Below are 24,764 nucleotides of genomic sequence, written 5' to 3' on the forward strand. Positions count from 1 at the left end.
ATGGACATAATGTGTTCAAAGTAACGTCTCCCCTAATGGGTTCCCTTTTTTTCCCTCCTTCCCACCCCACCCCACCCTCAAATAAAAATCAATGCTATAAACCCCCATCGCCATAAATATTTCATTCTGCGTGGAATTGACTCGATTATGTATCTAGAACCTTTGCATTAAAATTGCAAAGCTTTTTCACCGTCCTTTGTCATTGAAAGGGAAATTAGAATCTTGTTGATGGATTGTTTTAAAAAAAAAACAACTCACTCTTTTAAACTCACTTTTGTCTCCTCAAAATGGGCCAACAGATTTGGAAGTGCCTACCTTGAATTGGATTTAATTAGATCCACGGTGTGGTTCTTTTTATTATCTAACTTGCTTTGGTTGTAAAAGAAAGTCTGTTCGTAACAATCAGGTTGTTAATTGTTCCGACGGCAGAGTTTCAGAAGTTATTATTGTGATTCGTCGCTCAGTCAGCCAGATGTTTAGACTGGATTTGGCATTTTGATCCACCTATTAAGTCCGCTCCAAGGATCTGAGATAGGCAGATCCTATCTCAGGTATTGTCTGATGGTGTTAAAAGTCTCGTCACAGGATGTAAGCTGTTCTGGGTAAAGCTGCCTTTTGCAATTGACCGATGATGATTTTGTCAATGCTGATGATGTCCAAAGGGTGCTCCAGATGTTTTGAGAATGCGCCAAGGCTTCTGTTACTATCTGTACAATTATTACTAGGGATGATCGCGCAGTCAGCCAGATGTTTAGACTGGAACTGGCATTTTCATCAACCCATCGAATCCTACCCAAGGCAGATGCTGTTGTTCGATACTGCATTATTATTACTGTTTGTTGGCGCATTCAGCCAGATGTTCAGAGTGGATTTGTCATTTTTAATCTGTCCAATCCTTCCCAGGAATCTGGGAGGGGCATGTTGTGGTCCACCAGCAGCCTGCGGAGCTGGCAGCTGAGTCGGACAGTGAGGAGGCTGGGGAGGAGTCCTGGAGGCTGGGGAAGGCTCAGGCGAGGGCTCTGCATCGGAGGCGGAGAAAGGGCCATCTGGGAGGTACGTGTTGCCTCCGGAGCCTCAAGAGTTGGACCTCAGCAAGGCAGAGGAACAGGATGAGCTTGTTCCCAGTGCGCGCATGCGCAGAGCTGCCAGAAGGCAATAACAGTTAAAACAAAAGGGACGACTTGGGAGTAGGGCTTGAACATGATTGGCCCCTCCCATAAGACTTAAAAGAGGAGCAAAGGCATGTGGGCCTTTGCAGGAAGCAACCTTGTTAATTCTGTGCAGTTTAAAGTCTGAAGCTCTGTTTGATCCTGGACTCCGTGTGGCTTTGCCAATTAGGTCTTTGGCAGTGTGTCAAGGGAGATAAAGGTTGGTGATTATCAGCCTTATCCCGAAGGACTCTTTACAACTATTTGGGACTCATCTGTGAATGAACAGAATTCACAGCTGTTGCAATAAAAGAGGTTTTTGGGACTTCTTGTGTGTTTTACTGACTCAGGAAGCCTAGGTCAGACACGGGACAGATGTTGTTGTTTGATGGCATTAAAGGTATCATCGCAGGATGTAAGCTGTTTTAAAGCTACTTTTTGCAATTGACCGATGGGGATTTTGTCAATGCCAGGAAGGTTCAAGGGGTGCTTCAGTTGTTTTGGGATTGAAGTCAAGATGCCTATTCCAGTTGGTACTATCTTTGCTTTCTTTTGCCACAGTCGTTCTATTTCTTAAAGCTTTTAAGAATTGAGAACATTAGATGAATCTGTAGCCCTTTCTTTTTAAAATTGTTTATTAAACTTATATCCCACCCATCTCACTATTGATCAAATCTTTGTTTCATAGCCCAGCCTATTCATTCATGTTCTTCTTTTTGTTGCTGGTAAACCATCTTTCCTAGCTTATATCCTCTTCGTTTGCCACCTGTTTTAAAATGAATTGAAACTGCAGGCTAGAAGACTTTCCATTAGTTGAACTCTTTGATTCATGTCTTTTCAATTTATTTTTATTTAAACCATTTACACGGCCACCTATCTCACACAAAGGTGAGTCCAGGTGATGTACACGCATTAAAAAAACACAACTGTATAGCAACAAATTAACAAACGAAGGTTACAAGCCTTAACCCAACATTAACCAGCACAAAATTAATTCACAATAGCTCTCAAGCAGAGAGATAATTCTCTAGATAAGAGCAAAATTCTACTGCTCAGAGATTGGCACCATTTGGAGATGAGATATTTTTAAAATAAAAAAAAATGGGAAGGGCGCCATCTTATCCTTTGAAGGAAGCAAAATGTTTTTGGTTGGCCTTGGTCTGATGGCTTTATTCCCTATTTATCTTATTTTGCAAGTTTCTTCATCTTCCTTTCATGGTAAAGATACACCTCAAAAAGGAACGTCTTCTTAATCCTTTGCTATTCTCCTTCTGTTGTCCAGATTTATTAGAAAACAAGGCCTTGATCGATTGTTTCTGGAATGTGACACCCACATGTGGAGACTCGGAGACCGGAAAATTCCAGAAGGAATCACTGTGGATGGTGGTTCCGATTGGTTTCTACTGAACAGGAAGTTTGTCGAATACATCACATTTTCAACGGATGACCTGGTGACCAAGATGAAACAGTTCTATTCCTTTACTCTGCTTCCTGCTGAGGTGAGTCAACCAGGGCTGTTATTCACTTACCTTCGCTACCGGTTCGCAAATGTGAGCGCACGCCAGTGGTGGGTTGCTACCGGTTCTCCCCGGTTCTTGCGAACCGGTAGTGGAAATTTTGAGTAGTTCGGAGAACCGATAAATACCACCTCTGCCTGGCCCTGCCCCCAATCTATTCACTGCCTCCCGAGTCCCAGCTGATCGGCTAGAAGGAAAAAAATCAGGCTCACTTGACAAAGAAGAGAAAAAAAATCCGATACTGTAGCTTTAAATTGAGAAGCCAAGAAGCCTCCCAACTGATCACCTAGAACCGATCCGCTCCTTGTAAACCGCTCGGTGGTGGTAGATTGGCAATTGAGGCCAACCTGCCTGAAAGGGGTTTCCGATGCTCTCGGTGGTGGCAAAGCGGCAAAACACTGTTTAAACTCTTGCCCTGGTGCTTCAAAGGGCCGCCCTACAGCTGATCAGCGGTAAAAGGCAGTGTGGTGGTAGACCAGTGCGCTCCAAAAACAAATGGGTAAATCGGTACGGCTCTGCAAGCAGTTAAACGCCTGGTAGACCAGTACCTCTGCTAAATCCTAAAGAATTGTTTGTCATATGACTATCAAACCACGCCCACAAAGTAAGCCATGATCACAGAACCAGTAGTAAAAAAATTAGAACCCATCCCTGGCGTACACACCACCTCTGCGCATGCACAGGGCTTTCCACGCAAGCGCAGAGTGTCAAAAACGGAATGTTCTGATGTCTGAGTGGGTGGGCAGAGACTCCCTCAGCCGCCGCTACCGATTCGCCCGAACCGGATAGAACCAGCTGAATACCACCACTGGAGTCAACCTATAGCCTTCTCAACAAGAATACCTTCGAAGAGCCAAGCGAGATTCCATACCCTGAATCATGTCTTCTGATATTGTGGCTTTAAGTCTTCTTTGAAGCTGTCCGATCTTTCATTTACATGTTGTAAACATGATAGAGTTAACAATCCGTAGAAGAGAATATTTGTAGCTCGAGGTTGAATTGTGGGGTCCTTGTTGCTCTCTGAGCCTGATGGTTTTCTAGCAGATCTTTCATGACCAAACTAGGTAGCATCATCAGCTAGTACTGATGATGTTACCTAGTTTGGGTAATGAAAGGTCTGTGAGGAAACTACCAAGCTCAGAGAACACCAAGGACCCCACCATTCAACCCTGAGCTACAAATCTTCTCCTTTATTGTTTTGACAATCCATGGTTCTCTTTGTCTTTGGAAAAGTGGGTGCTGATGTGCTTCTTCCTCCTCCTTTTCCTCTTCTTCCTCATCTTCTTTCTTCCTCCTCCTCCTCCTCCTCTTCTTTATCTTCTCATCTCCTTTTTCTCTTCCTCTTCCTCTTCCTCTTTAGCTTCTCCTCCGCCTCTTGTTCTTCCTCTTCTTTCTCCTTCTCTCCTCCTCCTCCTCCTTTTCTCCTCTTCTCCTTCTCTTCCTCTTCTTTTTCTCATCCTCTTCTCCTCCTTTTCCTCCTCCTCCTCTTCTCCTCTTCTCCTTCTCTTCCTCTTCTTTTTCTCTTCCTCTTCTTCTTCTCTTCCTTTTCCTCTTCTTTCTCCTCTTCCTCTTCTTCTCTAGCTTATCCTCTGCCTCTTGTTCTTCCTCTCTTCTTCCTCCTCTCCTCCTCCTCCTTTTCTCCTCTTCTCCTTCTCTTCCTCTTCTTTTTCTCTTCCTCTTCTCCTCCTTTTCCTCTTCCTCCTCTTCTCCTCCTTTTCCTCTTCCTCCTCTCTACCTTCTCCTCCTCCTCTTCTTTTCCCTTTCTCCTTCCTTCTCCTCTCCTCCTCCTCCTTTTCCTCTTCCCCTCTTCTCCTCAACGTACAAAGGCCACCCAATGGGAGGCTGTCTCATTGCCTGGGACTTCTAAACGTTGAAATTGCAGTGATCTGATTTTTTGTTTTTTAAAAAAAAGGAAAAGGAAAAGGCGGTGGGGGAGGAAAAAACCCAGCTTCCCTTCTAGATCAGAGTTCTGGTCTGCCTTCAAACAGCAAATCATGGCGTAAGCGTTTTGGAAATAATTGCAGGAGACAGCTTGTCCTTGGAAAGTGTGGGGAGGGGGCGAGTGGCATAATTCAGCATGAGATCATTATAAACATATTAGAGCTTCCAAGTAAAGCAGCCAGGTTGTTTGTCGATGTTTTGATTTTGTTTTATTTTGCAGTTCAGGGTGTTGGTTTTTTTTTTTTTTTAATCGGGGGTTTGTTTTGATAATATTTCTTGAAAATGGATTTGTTCGCGCACACGTCTGGCCTGCAGCGAAGGCCCTGGGAAATTTATCCCCAGAAACAAACCTTGGAGTGGAGAGAAAATGAGCCAAGCGTTCAAAGCCGCATCCTCTGTTTCCTTTGCTCCTTTTTAATACAAGTAGTCTTCCACTTACGAACAGTTCATTTACTGACGGTTCAAAGTTACGACGGTGCTGAAACATGCGGCTTACGAACCGTTTTTTCACACTTTTCACCATTGCGCTCAAGACTTTCTTATTTCATCAAGCTGGCCTGGCCTAAATCTTCTCCCCTTTTAAAAGTAAATTTTAATTTGTTTTTAAATTATTGGGTATTTTAAATTTGTCTCAGCCAAATTATTTAATTCGTTTTTATTCTATTTTAAATTTTTGTATTTATGTGTTTTATTCTGTGGCTGTTCACTGCCCTGAGTCCTTCAGGAGTAGGGCAGTATAGAAATCCAATAAAATAAATAAATAAATTGCAGCGTCCCCATGGTCGATCACGCGATCAAAGTTGGCAAAAGACTCATATTTATGACGGTCACAGTTTCCCGGGGTCACGGGATCCCCTTTTGCGACCTTCTGACAAGCCAAGTCATCGGGGAAGCCAGATTCACTTAACAACCGTGTTACTAATTCAAGAACGGCAATGATTCACTTGACAAAGGCCGCAAGGAAAGTCGTAAAATGGGACAGAACTCAAAATTTCTTACTTAGCAACCTAAATTTTGGGCTCCGTTGTGGTCGTACGTTGAGGACTACCTCTATTAAGGTCGCAGAGCGTATGTCACACTTCAAAGTTCAACGCTGCCATAACTCTCCTAAACTAGAATGGATTTTTTTTTCTATTTAGTATATGGGTTCCACAGTTTGGTTCAATATGTTTGGTTTTAAACCACAAAAAAGCCAAAGTTAGACTATTTTGGACATGTGATGCGACACCCGGAAAGATTGAAGGCAAACGAAGTCCAGGCAGAAGAAGAAGAACATGATGGCTTCAAAATCTGGTTTGGACAAAACTCAGCAGCACTTTTTCGAGCGGCTGTTGATAAAAATAGGATCGCCAACATGATCGCCAATGTCCGATGACAGATGTGGAAGAAGAAGAAAGAAGAGGAGGAGGAGGAGGAGGAGGAGGAGGAGGAGGAGGAGGAGGAGGAGGAGGAAGAAGAAGAAGAAGAAGAAGAAGAAGAAGAAGAAATAAAAAAAATTAGAATAGAATAGAATAGAATAGAATAGAATAGAATAGAATAGAATAGAATAGAATAGAATAGAATAGAATTAGAATTCTTTATTAGCCAAGTGTGATTGTACACACAAGGAATTTGTCTTCAGTGCATACGCTCTCAGTGTACAAAGAAGAAGAAGAAGAAGAAGAAGAAGAAGAAGAAGAAGAAGAAGAGGAGGAGGAGGAGGAGGAGGAGGAGGAGGAGGAGGAGGAGGAGGAGGAGGAGGAGGAAGGGGAAGGGGAAGGGGAAGAGGAAGAACCTTTTAATCTTTAGTTTCTCAACAACCTTTTAATCTTTAGTTTCTCCCTGAAAGGGAGATATCCAAGAGCCAGTTCTTTGTCAAAGGCATTGCGTCAGTGAAAGCCTTAATAGAGGAGTCCTCAATCTTTTGAGTTGGGGACCCCCAGGTGAGGACTGGTGGGACGGAGGAGTAGACAAACAACGTTGGAGAGGAGTCAAATGTTTTTAAAACCCAAACAAGTTTGTAAAACTTAGTCTAGCCTTCGCTACTCATCTTCCCTGCACAATTACCAGATGAACAGAGTTGGAAGGGACCTTATAGGTCATCTAGTCCAACCCCCCACCCAAGCAGGAGACCCTATACCATTTCTGACAAATGGCCATCCAGTCTCTTCTTGAAAGCCTCCAGTGATGAAGCTCCCACAACTTCTGAAGGCAACTTCTGTTCCATGGGTTGATTGTTCTCACTGTCGGAAAATTCCTCCTTATTTCCAGGTTGAATCTCTCCTTGGTCAGTTTCCATCCATTATTCCTCATCTGGCCTTCAGGTGCTTTGGGTATTATGAGTAATCCTCGTCATACAACCACAAGCTTTCTGTTGCTAAACAAGACAGTCGTTAAGAGTTTCGACCTGTTTTACGACCTTTCTTGCCACAGTTAAATGAACCACGGCAGTTGTGAAGTTAGTAGCATGGTTGTTACGTGAATCTGGCTTCCCTATTGAATTTCCATGCCTGCTCGCTGTCTAAATTCTTGTCGTTTTTCCCCCGCAGTCTTTCTTCCACACCGTCTTGGAAAACAGCCCTCATTGTGACACCATGGTGGACAATAACCTGCGTATCACAAACTGGAACAGAAAGCTGGGGTGCAAATGTCAGTACAAGAATATTGTGGATTGGTGTGGCTGTTCCCCCAATGATTTTAAGCCATCTGATTTTCACCGGTTCCAGGTGAGTTGTGACCTGAATGGGTCCTTCTTCCCGGAAGTAAAAGGCCAGATCTGCCTGCCTGCCTGCCTTCTTTCCTTCCTACCTGCCTTCCCTCCCTCCCTCCTTGAAATCCAGGGTTAGAAAGAGTCAATAATTTTCTTTGGTAAATTTTAATTGTTTTAATAGTTGTACAGATTCAGACACAGACACAGAGACAGACAGAGATAGACAGCTGGATAGATAGAGAGAGAGAGATAAGGATAGATAGATAGATAGATAGATAGATAGATAGATAGATAGATAGATAGATAGATGATAAATGATAGATAGACAGACAGACAGACAGACAGACAGACAGACAGACAGACAGAAGATAAATGATAGGTAGATAGACAGACAGATAGATAGGTAGATAGGTAGATAGATAGAAGATAAGAGATAGATAGATAGATAGATAGATAGATAGATAGATAGATAGATAGATAGATAGATAGAAGATAAATGATAGGTAGATAGATGAGAGAGAGAGAGAGTGACAGACAGACAGACAGACAGACAGACAGACAGACAGACAGACAAAGATATAGATAGACCAGACTTAGAATAACTTTATTGTCACTTTGAATGTACACTAATCAGCTACATTAAAATGAAATTTTGTTGCATATAGCTCTCAAAGGGTCTCCACCTCTAATATACATACAGATAGATAGATGATGGATGGATGGATGGATGGATGGATGGATGGATGGATGGATGCCATATAAGATACCAACACTGAAGTGTTTTTAAGAACTTTCTTGATTTGCTAGCATGGAAGAACATTTTAGGATTAAGCAACTTGATGTTCTCCAGATGTTTGGGATTTTAGTCTCCATCAGCTCCCAGGCAAGCTTGGCCAACAGTGAAGAATTTGCATTCAGAAATCAAAGCCTTGAATTCAAGCACTCAGATCTAATTTTTCCTTCTGAAACCTGTTCCTCCCCCACAGCAAACGGCAAGACCAACCTTCTTTGCCCGCAAGTTTGAGGCGGTTGTCAATCAGGAAGTCATCTCTCAGTTGGATTATTACCTCTATGGTAACTATCCTTCTGGTACCCCCGGGCCTTCGATCCTACTGGGAGAATGTCTACGATGAACCAGATGGGATCCACAGCATTAGTGATGTTGCATTGACTCTCTACCACTCTTTTTCCCGTTTGGGCCTGAAGAAAGCAGAAACGTCCTTCCATACGGATGGTGACAACAGTTGCCGGTAAGATCAAACAAGTCTTCCTTTCATCTGCAGTTCCAAATCATCACACCAACTACAGGTTGCATCTCTGTTTAGACAGTATTGAGAAGCTGGGGATCTCTAGATGTTGGTGAACTACAAGTCCTAACATCCTTCCTTCATAAGCATGATCCTCACCAACTCTTGAAGGCCAGACCTGTTCTAGAAGATGGCCCAATGTGCTAGAGATAAAAATTGAGCTGTCCTTATATTCTACTCCAACATTTTGTGTCAGCGTAGAATTTTTTTTGCGGCATTGACTTTTCTCTCCTTTGAAGTCTGTGGCCCAATTTGTAGGAATATATGTTTTCCATAACTACTTATTGGGAGTAGCTTTTGCTAGAGCTGGGTAGAAAATGGTCAGCTGGAGGACTTGTTTCCTTTCCCAATTCTCCGGCAGATAGATGAAAGAGAATAACTTTTGAAAGGAAGAGAAGAGAGATTCCCTGAAATTTAATGATCATCTGTGATATTCTTGGTTTCTCTTGTTCACCAGATATCTGGTCTTCTATTGCTCCTTCATCTCTCTAACAATCTTCTGTGTCCTCTGCTTCTCTATCTTGCATTAAATCCAAAGATTAACCCAGGAATTTTGCTTCTAAAAGTTCTTTCTGCAGCTGATCCTTTGCTTCTCAATTATTGTTTTAATGAATATCATTATTCTTTCTTCTTCGATCCTTTGTTTGTTTTTTTTCAGATACTACCCAATGGGGCATCCAGTGTCAGTCCACCTCTACTTTCTTGCTGATCATTTTCAGGGCTTCCTCATCAAACATCACACGACCAATTTGGCTGCCAGTAAACTGGAGACCTTAGAAACATGGGTTATACCTAAGAAGGTGTTCAAGATTGCAAGCCCACCGAGTGATTTTGGAAGGCTACAGTTCTTGGAGGTACACATTGCTCATCTATATAATTGGAAGTGAAGATACTTTGAATCCCTAGTTGAAGTGCTAGTTGTGGGTTGGAGGCATAATGGAGTTTTGAAATGGATGATTTTATTGATAGTTGGGTTGGGTTGGATTGAGTTAGGTTGGATTGAGTTTGGTTGAGTTGAGTTGGGTTGAGTTGGGTTTGGTTGAGTTGGGTTGGGTTGGGTTGGGTTGGGTTGGGTTGGGTTGGGCTGGAATGAGTTTAATTGAGTTGGGTTGGGTTGGGTTGCGTTGATTTCTATAGCTGCCCAAACAAATTATCCTTGGCAGCGTACATTATAGAACACAAATATAATTTAAAACAATTACAACTATTAAAACAATTAAAATGGTACAAAATAAATTATATGGCACCAAGTAAAACTATTACAATGGATCTAATACAGCCAAGAAACAGAACCCTTCATCCACTTGGCACCCCAAGCATGGGCATACAACCAAATTTTCCTGGCATTACAAATGACCAACAGGGTACTGGGAATCATCTTGATCACTGAAAGGAAAACTATGAGCCACGGTGGTGCAGTGGTTAGAGTGCAGTACTGCAGGCTACTTCTGCTGCCAGCTGCCTGCAATTTGGCTGTTCAAATCTCACCAGGCTCAAGGTTGACTCAGCTTTCCGTCCTTCCGAGGAGGGTAAAATGAGGACCCAGATTGTTGGGGGCAATATACTGTCTGTCAGAGTTCCGATGGATGCCCTAATTAAATCATGAGCCTCGAGTCAAGCTTCAAAAGAAATCCAGTTATTTATTAGGAGCTTCATGTACGCCTTGAGCTTCACGTTCCAAGTGAAGCCAACTCTGACCCCACATAATTTATGGCCCTGGCTTGACCCTGTTTCCCCCTCCCCCCAGTGTGTCATCAGTCACATTCACCAACGGAGTAATTTCATGGGTTGTAGAGATCACTCCCCTCCAGCCGATGTGGGTAACCCTGGGAGATAGCCTTGAGAGAGATATGCTTGGAATGTACTTTTGTTTTTGCCGTGCTGCTTTGCCACTTTCCCATCCCCCTTGCCTATGGCAACTTGCGAGCAGGCCAGGGATCTTTGCAAGTTGACACTGACTCTGTAAACCGCTTAGAGAGGGCTGTGAAGCACTGTGAAGCAGTATATATTGCTATTCAGGAGGGCAGGTGCTATGGCAGAGAAAGCACATCTGGCTCCCACCAGCCAACACTCCTTGGCTGACAGGAGCCTTCAACATGGCCAAACGCCCAGTCATTTAGACATTGAAATCTTAATTAACCAAGCTGGCTGGTTCACACAACACGTTAACATGCTGTTTGAACACGTTTCCAAGTCTTTATCCAGTCTGCTTCAGCAGCATGTTGCCTAAATGAAGCCAGTGGCTTCCTTGCTCACTTCTTGAAGGCGGAAACAAGATGGCTTTGGTTGAACTTAAAAGTGTCCAAGAATCTTTTGCACTAAACCGAATCAGGAAAACCGGGGAGGGGAAGGGAGAAAGTTGGTTTCTGGCCTTGTTTAACAGTTGCCATTCATCATGGAGGGGAAAATTAACTAGGCAGCAGGCAATTAGTGTTCCCCCGTGTGAACTGAACAGCCCCTGTTTATGATGAACAATTAGAGACAAACCAGTAGTCAAAACATTATTTGTCTTGGCCAAATGATGCATCAGCCTAGGAGGGGGAGCGAAAAAGATGGGGTTTTCAAGCTGCAAAAACTGAATCAGGAGCCAAGGGATCTGCAGATGGGACTGAGGAGAAGACCAGATTGCTCAGGAAGGATGTCTGTCTGTCTGTCTGCCTGCCTGCCTGCCTGCCTGCCTGCCTGCCTGCCTGCCTGCCTGCCTGCCTGCCTGTCTGTCTGTCTGTCTGTCTGTCTATGTACGGTATCTATCAACTATCTATCTACTGGTATCTACCATCTATCTATCATCTATCTATCTACCTGTAATTATCATCTATCTATCATCTATCTATCTGTATGTATCTATATCTATTTCTGTCTTATCTATTTATCTATCATCTATCAATCTGTAAGTATATATCTATATCTATATTTATCTATCTATCTATCATCTATCTATCTGTATGTATGTATCTATATCTACATCTATTTATATCATCTATCTATCATCTATCTGTATGTATATCTCTATCTCTATCTATCTATCTATCTATCTATCTATCTATCTATCTATCTATCTGTATGTATCTATCTATCTATATCTATATTTATTTATCTATTTATCTATCTATCTCTATATCTTCAGTATAATCTCTATCTTCAGTGATAGTCTATCTATCTTATTCTATATCTACACATTGCTGCCTATCAGTCTTTCTTTCTGTCTGTCTCATTCTATATCTATATCTATGATTGGCCTGAACACCTTTGAAGATACTTCGTATTTCCATAAGTGATGCGCTCCTGAAAAGCAACCATCCCAATATTTCCTTGAGCGTCAATTTGAGATATGAATCGTTTGTAGAAGAGGAACAAGCCCCATAGCAATGGGGGATATCGATCTCAAAGCGAAAGCTGAACCTTCCCAAATAAAGGAATTTCTCAGTTGTGTTGGTATAACAATAACGTCTGTAACATGAAGAACTTCAGCAGGAACATCAGTCTACCTGTAGCCCTGCGTCTGTCCGTCCGTCCGTCCGTCCATCCTTCCTTCCTTCATTTTATTTAGTTAGCTAGCTACTTAGTTTGTTATTCAATTGATATGGCTGCCCATCTCCAACAAGTGACCCTGGGCAACGAACAATCACAAAATCAATCAAAACCAAATTGGTTTTGCATTCCTATCGATTCGAAACAGGGAAACGTACACAGTACACATTGACGAGTAGCTGTGTACTGTGCGAGGGACCTCCAAGGTCTCTTCCAACTCTGTTATTCCTGTTATTTCTGATTTAGTCCCTTTTCATGGTCTCCTTGAAGACAGACTTAAGTCTCGATGGATACAAGGGCGTGTATCCAGGATCCAATTCCTGAATACACCCGTGCTGTTTTCTTGGCATCGCTATGAAAATACTTAGCTACAGTTTTCTTCCAAGATATATTCTCAGTTTCTCCGACTAAGGTATGGCCCTTGGATGTCTCCCAGCTAAGTACTAACCTACCCTGTCTCTGCTTAGCTTTTCCAAGATCAACCGAGGTCAGGCTGCTGCTGCTGCCTGCAGTTGAGAAAAATCCTTCTCAGCCCTGCAATTAATTTTAAAACAAAAATAATGATACTAGAGAACCACCAGGGTAGAATAAGTACATTCTCTTGGTTGTATTAAATCATCATCCTGTCCAATGCCTAAACTGTGTCCCAGGATGACCAGCTAAAAAGAATGTGAAACATTCCCGAGAACAAACAGGTAGTTAAAATAGGTTGCCCCGTGGATTAGGAGGCAGAAAATAGTACCAAGATTAGTAGCCACTGAGTTCCTGGTCCTCTGAATGTATCTCATCTTTTTGATATATAAAAAGAAGCCATCTAAATTGGTCTCTCCTTGGCAGGGGTGGCCCATGTCATCCCATGCATTGTGGTCTTGAGGTCGGCGAAGTAGGATGGACACCCTTGTTCTACTAACCTGACGTCCTTTGAGTGTTTGCTAAACGGCAATTTGGGTTGGCCGTTTAGATGGTAGGTTGCAACTTGTGGTAGCTGGGCGGCCGCTGAAAGCTTTTTGCCCCGTTTGCAAAGTGCCTCTTTGTCTCTTTTGCAAAAGTTGTTGCGTTTGTTTGGGGGATGGATGGGTTTGCACTTTCTCTCATTGAAATCAGAGGGAGTATTCTTAAAAGGAGCAGGAAAATAACCTTGCCCAGATTATAGGGGGAAAGATCATCTTCCCAAATGTTTTTGGGATAAAATTAGCGTCCGTAGCCAGAAATAACTCCCTGCAATTAGAAAGCTCACAGTTGGGTAGGAGAAAGTTTTCTAGCTTTAAAAGGAAGCCATCTTTTGCTTTGAAGACCCAGCTAAGCGACGTTTTTGGATTGTGAGAGTTGTTGGATTTGAAAATAGATATATATATCCTTAGGTTTTGGAAAAGGGACACAGTGGATCAGTGGCTAAGACGCTGAGCTTGTCGATTGAAAGGTCGGCAGTTCAGCGGTTTGAATCCCTAGTGCCACGTGATGGGGTGAGCTCCCGTTACCTGTCCCAGCTTCTGCCAACCTAGCAGTTCGAAAGCACATAAAAATGCAAGTAGAAAAATAGGGACCACCTTTGGTGGGAAGGGAACAGTGTTCCGTGCGCCTTTGGCATTGAGTCATGCTGGCCACATGACCACGGAGACGTCTTCGGACAGTTCTGGCTCTTCGGCTTTGAAACGGAGATGAGCACCACCCCCTAGAGTCGGGAACAACTAACACATATGTGTGAGGGGAACCTTTACCTAAGTTTTGGAAAAATTTCCAAGTTTTGGCTTTAATCAGATATTCATCATTCTTTGATTACACATTCTCTACACATTTTTCTCTACAGATGATTTTCGGGGAGGGCTTATTTTCGGAGGGAGGCTTATTTTAACACATGCGCTCAAAAGCCCAATTGGGCTTATTATCAGGGGATGTCTTATTTTCTGGGAAACAAGGTAGTTAAAAAAAATGCTTTAAAAGTATTTTTTTTTTTAATTCCGATGGTCACGCGTCACTCAGCTGATCTTCGGGACTTTTTTTTTTTAAGCATTTTTTACTACCGGTTCGCCGGAACCAGTAGTAAAAAATGCTTTAAAAAGGTTTTTTAAAAAAAGGTTGTGACGCTCACAGCTGTGGCGTGTGAGCTTGGGAACCTTTTTTAAAACTTTTTAAAAGCATATTTTTACTACCGGTTCTCCGGTAGCATGCACAGCTAGCAAACCAGTTCAGATTTCACCACTGGTACCCATCATATGTAAGATGGTGCCCATAATATGCAAGGACAGGGCTTTAATCATGTAATCCTGACAGCTACCTTAACTTTCTTGACCTTTGTCCAGACATGATTTTGAGATGGCAAAATTAATCTTATTTCGCCTCCCTTCTTCAGCTAAAAAGAAATTCTGTTCTTTTTCTTCTGTCTGATTAATATTTGCTAGTTGAAACAAAGAGACCTGTTCAACTCTCTCCGTCATTGGAAGAAACATCTAATGCTTGATGCTAATTAATTCAGATGGTATTGTTAGGGTGTATAGCATCACGGAAATTATTCATCTATTGCAAAGAAGAGAAGGCAATGTATTAGAGTGGTCCAAAAGTTGAAGGTGATCTTTTAAAAACTCAAGGCGTAACAGCCGTAATCATTCATGAAACATTTCACTTAACTTGCATCTTGAAAGCCTGTGCTTTAGTTCCTGCATTAGTAAATTTGTCCTTTTCCCCTCTGGAATTATGCTTTAAAGGGTTGAAATTGTATATTGAAGCCATTAAAAGAAAAAAGTGTTTGGCTTCTTCCTGGAACAATTGCAAAAGGCCAGAAGAAACAGCATTATTAATCTGGAGTTGGTATTAGAAAGTTCGATATTTAAATATCACTTTGCTTTTATATTCAGGAGAGCTGAAGTCATCTAATACATGTTGATTAAACCAGATCAATACTTAGCTCTGGTCAACGTTTAATGAATTTGGGTAGAATTTGCTCTTTTTATATATAATTTGTCATCTACCTATAAATAAATCATTTATTGATGTGTTATTTAAACTGGTACTATGTTGCTGTGAAGTTATGGAATGGGGAGCCCCAGGTTCCAGAGTCCCCCATGGGCTCTACCTGGGCGACTCTAGGACAACCCAACAACCTCACAAAGCTGTTGTAGGGAAAACAGCTATTTCTATGCATGTTGCCTTGAATTTTTGTAACAACCAGTTGGTGAATGAGCAGCCATTATTGTTGTTGAGTTTGGATATTTAATCCAAACCAGTTCAGGGTAACCGGATGTTAATTTTAGTCTGGTTCGCCAAACCGCTTGTTGCAAAGACTAGTTGACCCCGCCCACCCCGCCCTGCCCCTCCCAGGAGTCTCCACATGGCCTGTTTTGAATGCCAGGTAAGTGCAGGGCCCACACGGCGGCTCTGGGAGGGCGAAAAACGGGCCTACTGGAAGTACAGGAAGTCCGAAAATGGGCCCGTTTTCGGCCTCTGGAGGATTTCCAGATCCTGGGGGAAGCCATTTTCACCCTCCCAGAGGCTCAAGGAAAGTCTTTGGAGCCTGGGGAGGGCAAAAAATGGGCCTACTGGAAGTACTGGAAGTACAAAAATGGGCCCGTTTCCGGCTTCCGGAGGGTTTCCGGAGCCCGGAGGAGGCCATTTTCACCCTCCCGGAGGCTCGAGGAAAGCCTTTGGAGCCTGGGGATGGTAAAAAATGGGCATACCAGAAGTACCAGAAATCCGAAAACGGGCCCGTTTCTGGCCTCCGGAGCCTGGGGGAGGCCATTTTCACCCTCCTGGAGGCTTGAGGAAAACCTCTGGACTCTGGGGAGGGCAAAAACACCTCCACTCCCCCACCCACCCACCCGTGGTGCAGGAAGCTCAGGCCCTCAAAACTAGGAGGGCGTGAGGGTTTGTTCTCTGTCTCCTTTCTATCACTTGATGTGATTACCTAGTTGGGTCATGAAATGTCTGCAAGAAAACAACTAAGCTCAGAGAGCACCAAATATCCCACATGGTAAGTTTCTTCTGGGGCTATTTTTGTGACAGTTTCCATGACAACATCCTCGTCGTCGTCATCACACTATTTTCAAATCAACCCAATATGCTACACACTAGCGCAGTGTTTCTCAACCTTGACAACTGGAAGTGTTGTGGTCTGCCAACAGCCTGCAGAACTGACAGCAGAGTTGGACAGTGAGGAGGCTGGGGAGGATCGTGGGCCAATCCTGGAGTGTGGGGAAGGCTCAGATGAGGGCTCTGCGTCAGAGGCAGAGAAAGGGCCATCTGGGAGGTACGTGCTGCCTCCGGAGCCTCCAGAGTCGGACCTTAGCGAGGCAGAGGAACAGGGGGAGCCTGTTCTGTGCAAAACTGCCAGAAAGCAAGAACAGTTAAAACAAAAGGGACGACTCGGGAGTAGGGCTGGGAGATGATTGGCCCCTCCCATAAGACTTAAAAGAGGAGCAAAGGCATGTGGGCCTTTGCAGGAAGAAACGTTTGTTCATTCGGTTCAGTTTAAAGCCTGAAGCTCTGTTTGATTCTGGACTCCGTGTGGCTTTGCCAATTAGGTCTTTGGCAGTGTGTCAAGGGAGATAAAAGTGGGTAATTATCAGCCTTATCCTGAAGGACTCTTTATAACTAATTGGGACTCATCTGTGAATGAACAGAATTCACAGCTGTTGCAATAAAAGAGGTTTTTGGGACTATGCGTGTGTTTTAATGACTCACGAAGCCTAGGTCAGAACAGGAAGATGGATGGACTTCAACTCCCAGAATTTCCCAGCCAGAATTTTTTAAAAAACATTCTGGAGGTATCAATGAATGCTGAAATTTTCTCATAGGGTATGCATGATATGCAACCTTTTCCTAAACGGTAGAGATAAAATCACAGAGTTATTTCTGACACCTTCACTTCCTGTTCTTTTAGGTTGGAACAGACTGGGATGCGAAAGAGAGAATATTCCGCAATTTTGGAGGCTTTCTTTCTCCAACGGATGAGCCGGTGGGCATGCAGAAATGGGCGAAAGGTCCCAATGTCACCGTGACGGTGATCTGGGTGGACCCCGTCAACGTCATCGCTGCCACCTACGATATCCTGATCGAATCCAGTGCCGAATTCACCCATTACAAGCCACCTCTGAATTTACCCCTCCGGCCCGGAGTCTGGACGATTAAAATCCTGCATCATTGGGTCCCTGTGGCAGAAACCAAATTCCTGGTCTCCCCTCTGACATTTTTGAACAAGCAAGCCATCCGACAAGGTAAGTAAGCTTTTATTATTGTTTTTTTCAAAATCAGAAAGCGAATGAAACCGTTCGGAGCAAAATAAGTATATTCTACCCACTGCTTTTTTAAAAAAAATAAGTTTTTTTTTTATTGTTTACAAACATATCAAATCAGTGTGTGAATAGTGTGGCACCTGAGTGTCATACATCCTAATACAAATAAAACTAGTCAAATTAATCATAATTATAAAATTCAATCAACTTATATATTTCTAATCAGGATACACAATTATAATAAGTTGCAATCTGTCACTGTTCAATTATTCCATGTTTTCTCTTATTGTTATTTTTGTTTTATTATATAAAAGGGTGTACACTAACATTCCCCCTTCTCTTATTTCTATCACTTATTCTAACATTTAATCATGTCACCTTTTACTAAAAAAAACCCATTTTCTTTCTATCCTACCTAACTTCTAGTCATGTCACCTACCTAAAAAAAATAATAATAATAAGAGAGAGAAACGGAAAAGCAAATCAAAACAACAACAGAAAAGAAAAATCATCTATCCATCATCTCTTGCCCGTTTCAATACTTTAATTGCTATGCTTTTTTAAAAAAAAAAAATGCTCCCAAATTCTTCTCTTGGCTCTCTATCTCTGTCAGAATCTGCTTCTTGGCTACTCAATCTAGATATTACTAAAATCAGAAGTTCAGTTGACTTTGTCTCAACTTGAAAAGGTAGGATTTTCTTCTCCGCTCTTTAGGAGCGGAGATATCAAGGACTTGGGATAATGATCACAGCAGTTTATTTATCTCCAGAGGTCATGTCACAACAATGAAGCAAAGCTTTACAGATACAGGTAGTCCTCGAATTACAACGGTTCATTTAGTGACCGTTCGGGAGTGGTGCAGTGGCCTAGAGGTGGAACTCTCACCTCACAACCAGGAGGCTGTGAGTTCGATCCTAGGTAGCGGCGGATATTTCTCTGGGCACAATGAGTAATTATCTGCTCCAAACTCTGCATTGGCGACAGGAAGGACATCCGATCAGTAAACACTCAGCTCCATTCAGTTGCCCTGACTCCACCCTGATGTAAGGGATTACGGGGTCATTAAAAGAAAAGCCTTGATAGTACAGTGGTCTACGCACCCTGTTATTAACACAGCTGCCTGCAATTTACTGCTGGTTCGAATCTCTCCAAGGCTCAAGGTCGACTCAGCCTTCCATCCTTTCTAAGGTAGGTGAAATGAGGACCCAGTTTGTGGGGGCAATAAGCTAACTTTGTATAAATATACAAAAGTATGAAGGCTATTGCTTAACGCATTGTAAGCCGTCCAGAGTCTCCGGAGAAGGGCAGCATATAAATCAAATTAAAAAAAAAAATGTTAGTGACTGTTCGAAGTGGCTTATGAAAAGTGATTTTTCACACTTATGACCATTGCAGCATCTCCATGGTCAAAGGATCGGAATTCAGACGCTTGGCAACTGACTCGCATTTATGACGGATGCAGCGTCCCCCCAAGTCACGTGATCCTCCTTTGCGACCTTCTGGCAAGCAAAATCAACAGGGAAGCCAGATTAATTTAACAACCATTTTACTAACTGAACAGCTGCAGTTAACAACTGTGCCAAGAAAGGTCATAAGATGGGGGAAAAATTCACTTGACAAATGTTTCACTTAGCAACAGAAATTTGGGGCGTTTCGATGATGGCGGGGTCAGTGAGCGGAGTCTCCTGCCAGTTTTACTACCGGTTCTATAGAAGCGGTGCGAACTGGGGGTAACCCACCACTGGCGTATAGGGTCTTCTGTTTGATCAGGGAATTGGATTAGAAGACTTCCAAGGTCCCTCCCAACTCTTGTTATTCTGGCAAGGATATTTGACACTGTTGGCCTTCAATTTGAGCGTCTCCAACTCTGAATGTAGAAACAGTCCTTTGAGGACTCACTGTTTCAACGACAGTGCCCGCTTCCCGAGCAGTTCACCCACGAGATGACTTTGGTCCAAGTCAGTTGCTAAGCCTACCAATCGAGGTTTAACATAGCATCCTGGCTGGGTTCCCGACTGCCCCTGACTAAACCCAAAACCGACCACATGATAGCCAAGCGGGATGGATAAAACCAGCAACGGAATGGCTTTGGAGCTGTTTGGCAAGCTTGACAGTTGGGCTGTTGTTCAAGGCTGGGCAGATGGTTCTTGAGTTTCATCTGCTGCATCTTCAGAAACCATAGACTGACACAGCTCCCCTCCTAGAATCACCCTGGCATTTCAATAAAATCAATCCTCCAGCATAAGTGGGGCATTATGGAAGTTAAAGTCCAAGACACCTAGAAAGTTCCATGTTGCAGCTTTCAGAAAGAATAGACAACTCATGAGAATTCTTCTCTATCCAACCACTGTTCTCCAGCGTCTCAGAACAGAAATCTTTTCTCTGGCTTGAGATGCTTGGAGAACAGCGGTTGGATAGAGACATGAGTGACGTGACTCATTAGTTTTACTCTTCTTTCTGAGCTTATCAGTCAGAAAGCTGACAGACTGGGTTCAAGACCCGAGCGCCATGTGACGGGGTGAGCTCCCATTCCTTGCTCCAACTCCTGCCTACCAAGCAGTTCGAAAGCATGCAAATGCGAGTAGATAAATAGGTACCACTTTGGTGGAAAAGTAACAGCGTTCCATGTGCCTTGGCTTATAGTATTTATTTATTTATGAGATATATATATTGCCGCCTGTTCGCACATGGCGACTCAAGGCGCCTTACAGAATATAAAACCTCATATAAAAACAATAAAACTAATAAAAGAGAGAATCATATATAATAAAATAACCCCCCACCCCACCCTGTCCTGGCTACAGCACCTCACACAAGCCATTTAATGGGCTCCATCCCGCTCTGGGTTCCCCAGGCCCGCTGGCAGAACCAGGTCTTCAGTGCCTTCCAGAAGAGTATTAGAGTGGGTGCCAATCTTATCTCTGGGGGGGATGATGTTCCAGAGAGAGAGGGAGCCACCAGAGAGAAGGCCCTTCTTCTGGTCCCACCAGGTGTATCTCCCTCAGGAAGGGACCCGCAATATTCCTTGCCTCCCTGCTCTGATGGGTCAGACAGATGTGACCGGCAAGAGATGGTCCCTCAGATAACCTGGTCCCAAGCCATAAAGGTGGCAATCAGCACCTTGAATTGCACCCAGAAGCAAATCGGCAACCAACACAGCTCCTGCAGAAGAGGTGTGATACACGTGCACACCGGGATCTGCACAAAATGATGCGGGCCGCTGCATTTTGCACTCACTGGAGCTCCTGGATGCTCTTCAAAGGTAACCCCATGTAGAGCGCGTTGCAATAGTTGAGACAGGAAGTGATTAGGGCATCCGGAGGCTCCTACTGGCGCAGAGTGTGGCCACGCGGGTGGTAATGGGAGCGACATGGCGCTCCCATGTAACACCCCTCCTGCGCGAGCTGCACTGGCTCCCGGTGGTCTTCCGGGTGCACTTCAAGGTTTTGGTTACCACCTTTAAAGCGCTCCATGGCTCAGGACCTGGGTACTTGCGGGACCGCCTACTACCACCAATAGCCTCCCACTGGCCAGTACGCTCTCATAGAGAGGGGCTCCTCCGGGTGCCGTCGGCCAAACAATGTCAACTGGTGGCCCCCAGGGGGAGAGCCTTCTCTGTGGGGGCACCCGCCATCTGGAACGAGCTCCCCCCGGAGATATGGAGGATCCCAGATCTGCGCACCTTCCGCTGCGCTCTAAAGACCTTTTTATTTCACCAGGCGGGCCTGGCCTAACTTTCTCCCTCTTTTTAAACAATTTTAATATTTTAATATTTTTAATATTTTTTAATCCTCAAAGTTTAAATCTGTTTTAAATTGACTGGGGTTTTAATCTGTCTGGGCCAAACTATTTAATTCGATTTTATTTCTGTTTTTTTTTAAATTTTGTATGTATGTATTTTATTGTTGGCTATTCACCGCCCTGAGTCCTTCGGGAGTAGGGCAGTATACAAATCAAATCAAATCAAATCAAATAAATAAATAAATAAATAAATGCTCATCACATGGTCACATGACCACAGAAGCGTCTTCGGACAACGCTGGCTCTCTCGGCTAAGAAATGGAGATGAGCATCGCTCCCTAGAGTCAAACCCAACTGAAAAGGAGAAACCTTTACCTTTAATATACTTACCTGAAAGGTAGATCTCTTTTTTTTTCCCCCTGTAATCACACGTTTAAAACCCTCTTTTTTTGCTCTTCCAGCTGCGTCTGCAGGGTGTGATCAAAAGGTTAGGAAGGCAGCTGTGGCGGCGGGGATTGAAGTTCTACTTACTTTTGATGTGTGTCGCACTTCTTGACTTTTTCGACCTCCCCCTGCAGACCCCGTTGTGATCTTTTCTCGGCAGGATCCCTTATTTTTTGGGTTCGGTTTTATGAATTAATGGAGCGGATTTTGCTACTCAGAAAAGCTCAGCCGACAAGTAAACTGTCCACCTCCGTTTCTCCAGCTCAGCTTGTGGCTTGGGACTTCCACTCGAGCTTACAAACGACTTACATACCAAAGTTAAAATTTACAGGAAATTGCACGCAAGAACAAGTGCCCTTTTTTAAAAAAATAAAAAATAAAAAATAGAGAGACACGCTGGGAAGAGTTATCCTCAAGCCAAGCAAGGAAGGGTTTGACAAATTATAGGCCAGAAGCTGTCATTAATGGTAGGGGAGGAGAAACCACCCCCCCTGCACATATTTAATAGATGATGACCTTGAAATAATTGGGGGTGCTCCGTGTTTGAAACTTTAATCAAGCTTTAGTTTGACGGCTCAACAGGACGAGCTCACAGGCTGAGCAAGGCGAGACTTTGTAAGTTCCAGCGGATGCAGAAATGTTGACTTTCCGGAAAATTGGAGCTTGCTGTTAGAGGGTCAAAAAAGCAACGTGGCATGAATTGTAGACGAGTCATGATGTCATTCCTCGCCTGCAACCTTCCCTGGATGACAGCCTGGCTTTCAAAGCAGAAGTGGAAGCTTCTTTGAATGTTCTTCTACAGCTGGTCTCTAGGTCTTAAGTCAGGGTATCTCTTCAAACTTCATAACGCAATAAGCTTGTGGGTTTCCAACTTGGGTAATCGTGGTTTAGGGATGGTTGGGCATCCGACCTGTCCCGTTAGCTTGTGGTTCCATCTTTTGCCAACAGCTAGAAAGGGGTTGATTCAAGAAGCAGGTTAATTCTGTTGTGTGTGTGAACCTAGACAAACCAAGGCTAGATGAGACGGCATAAGTCAACTCAAGCAGTTTCTCCATTCTGCAGCGCACAGGAAAAACACGTCATATGCTCCACAGAGTGGTAGGCTGAAGAGAAATATCCCTTTCACACTCACGCACACATACCAATACTTAGTTTTGATCTATTGTGTGGCGTCCTATAAAGAAAGGAGAAAGTGCTTTTTTAAAACGTTCAGACGGGGAACTGATAGCTGGAAAGAAATTAGCTGCCTTCTACTCTTAGAGATGGTCTCTAGGTCTTAAGTCAGGGTAACTCCAAACTTGGCAACTTGAAGACCTGTGGATTTCAACTCCCAGAATTCATAGCTGGCCCTTGAACTTCACAAGCCTTCAAGTTCCCAAATTTGGAGAGCCCCGTCTTAAATCAGAATCTCACTTAGCTTCAGTGCACTTTTTCAAGAGCTGAAGCCAAGAATTAACCTGGTTTCACGAACTCTAGGTAGACTTCTTTGCCAAGAGGTTCCTTCTGGTTTAGGAACTTGGGAAGGGATCAATCAGGAATAGAATAGAATAGAATAGAATAGAATAGAATAGAATAGAATAGAATAGAATAGAATAGAATAGAATAGAATAGAATAGAATAGAATAGAATAGAATTCTTTATTGGCCAAGTGTGATTGGACACACAAGGAATTTGTCTTTGGTGCATATGCTCTCAGGGTACATAAGGAGACTAAAATACATTCATCGAGAATAAAAACATACAACACTTAGTGATAGTCAAGGTTACTAATAAGATATCAAATCATATTAGGAAACAAAAACAATATAAATTGAAAGATACAAGCAACATGGTTATACTCATAAGTGGGAAGAGATAGATACTAGGAAGGAAGAGAAGAATACTAGTCTTAGTAAATTATTTGATAGTGTTGTGGGAATTAGTTGTTTAGGAGAGTGATGGCGTTCGGGAAAAAACTGTCCTTGTGTCTAATTGATCTGGTGTGCAGTGCTCTATAGAGTCATTTTGAGGGTAGGAGTTGAAACAGTTTATGTCCAGGATGCGAGGGGTCTGTAGATATTTTCCCAGCCCTCTTTTTGACTCGTGCAGTAGACAGGTCCTCCATGGAAGGCAGGTTGGTAGCCATTGTTTTTTCTGCAGTTCTAATTATCCTCTGAAGTCTGTGTCTGTCTTGTTGGGTTGCAGAACCAAACCAGACAGTTATGAAGGTGCAGATGACAGTCTAAATCGACTCCTTAGCATTGTTATTCTGGAAGTAGATTTTTTTTTATTTTATTTTTTTAACCCAAATACTTCTCTCTTGCCTTTAGAAGAAACCACAAAGCTGCATGGTGGACCTCCGAAGAACTCCTACATGGAGCAGAGCTTCCAAGGGCTGAATCCTGTGCTCAACATTCCAGTCAGCACTGGCCAACTGGAACAGTTGAAGAAGAACGCCATGTTGACGGGCACCAAGCTGGAAAGCTGGGTGGACAGTTTGGTGGGAAGCGTGTGGTCAGCGGTTGACATCTGTACTACAGGCCCAACTTCCTGTCCTGTCATGCAGGCCTGCAGCCAGACATCCTGGAGTTCCCTCAGCCCCGATCCAAAGTCCGAGTTGGGCCCCGTGAGACCGGATGGACGCTTGAGGTAGCACCTGGTACCCCTTTCGCTGGCTTTAAAAAGGAACCTGAGCGTTTGGCTCTCGAGATCACCTTCGGATGGGGTTGGTACAGGTTGCTGGTGAGCTGATGGAGGGAGTCTTTAAGAAAACCTACGAATCCATGTTCAAGACGGCCGGGGCTGAAAATCCCAGCCTCTCTTACTGACCAGTTTTGCCATCTCAAAGGTTTTTGGAAGTCAGGGAAGAGGCAGGAAAGGCGAAACCAATTGTAGGAAACGACTGAAGTTTCTAAAGGTGGGGGCAACATATTTTCAACTCTGATCGGACTTAATTTATTTCTCAAAACACTAATATGCTGTATCCCGGCCCCTATTATTTTTTTTCATTTCCCCAAAAGCAAAGCAGCTTAGCCACATTTGCTAAAATTCCTCTTCCCGCCCCCCCCCAGTGGTCCTCATTATTCAAACCTCCCCCTTTGACATCTCACAAAAAGCATTGACATCATGACTCCAGATAGCCAAACTTGCAAAGTTTGATTATATTGAATCCACAGACGGTACAATATTATAGAGAGTTAATCTCACCCTCTCCTGCCAACAGAGATTCAGAGTTTGGTCCT

General features: G+C 43.4%; 1 protein-coding gene across 1 annotated transcript in view; it reads left to right on the forward strand.

Moving 5' to 3' along the window:
* XYLT1 (xylosyltransferase 1) overlaps positions 1 to 24,460 on the forward strand; it is a 168,227-nt gene extending 143,767 nt beyond the window's left edge. The window contains 7 exon segments of the mRNA XM_070955338.1: positions 2,431 to 2,647; positions 7,135 to 7,311; positions 8,282 to 8,389; positions 8,391 to 8,545; positions 9,261 to 9,456; positions 17,007 to 17,340; positions 23,853 to 24,460. Of these exon segments, the coding sequence (XP_070811439.1) occupies positions 2,431 to 2,647; positions 7,135 to 7,311; positions 8,282 to 8,389; positions 8,391 to 8,545; positions 9,261 to 9,456; positions 17,007 to 17,340; positions 23,853 to 24,175 (1,510 nt within the window). The 3' untranslated portion in view covers positions 24,176 to 24,460.
* The last annotated feature ends 304 nt before the right edge of the window (positions 24,461 to 24,764 follow it).

Source organism: Pituophis catenifer, unplaced genomic scaffold (assembly GCF_029215685.1).
Source record: "Pituophis catenifer annectens isolate HBS135680 unplaced genomic scaffold, rPitCat1.0.hap2 SCAF_16, whole genome shotgun sequence".
Lineage (NCBI taxonomy): Eukaryota > Metazoa > Chordata > Lepidosauria > Squamata > Colubridae > Pituophis > Pituophis catenifer.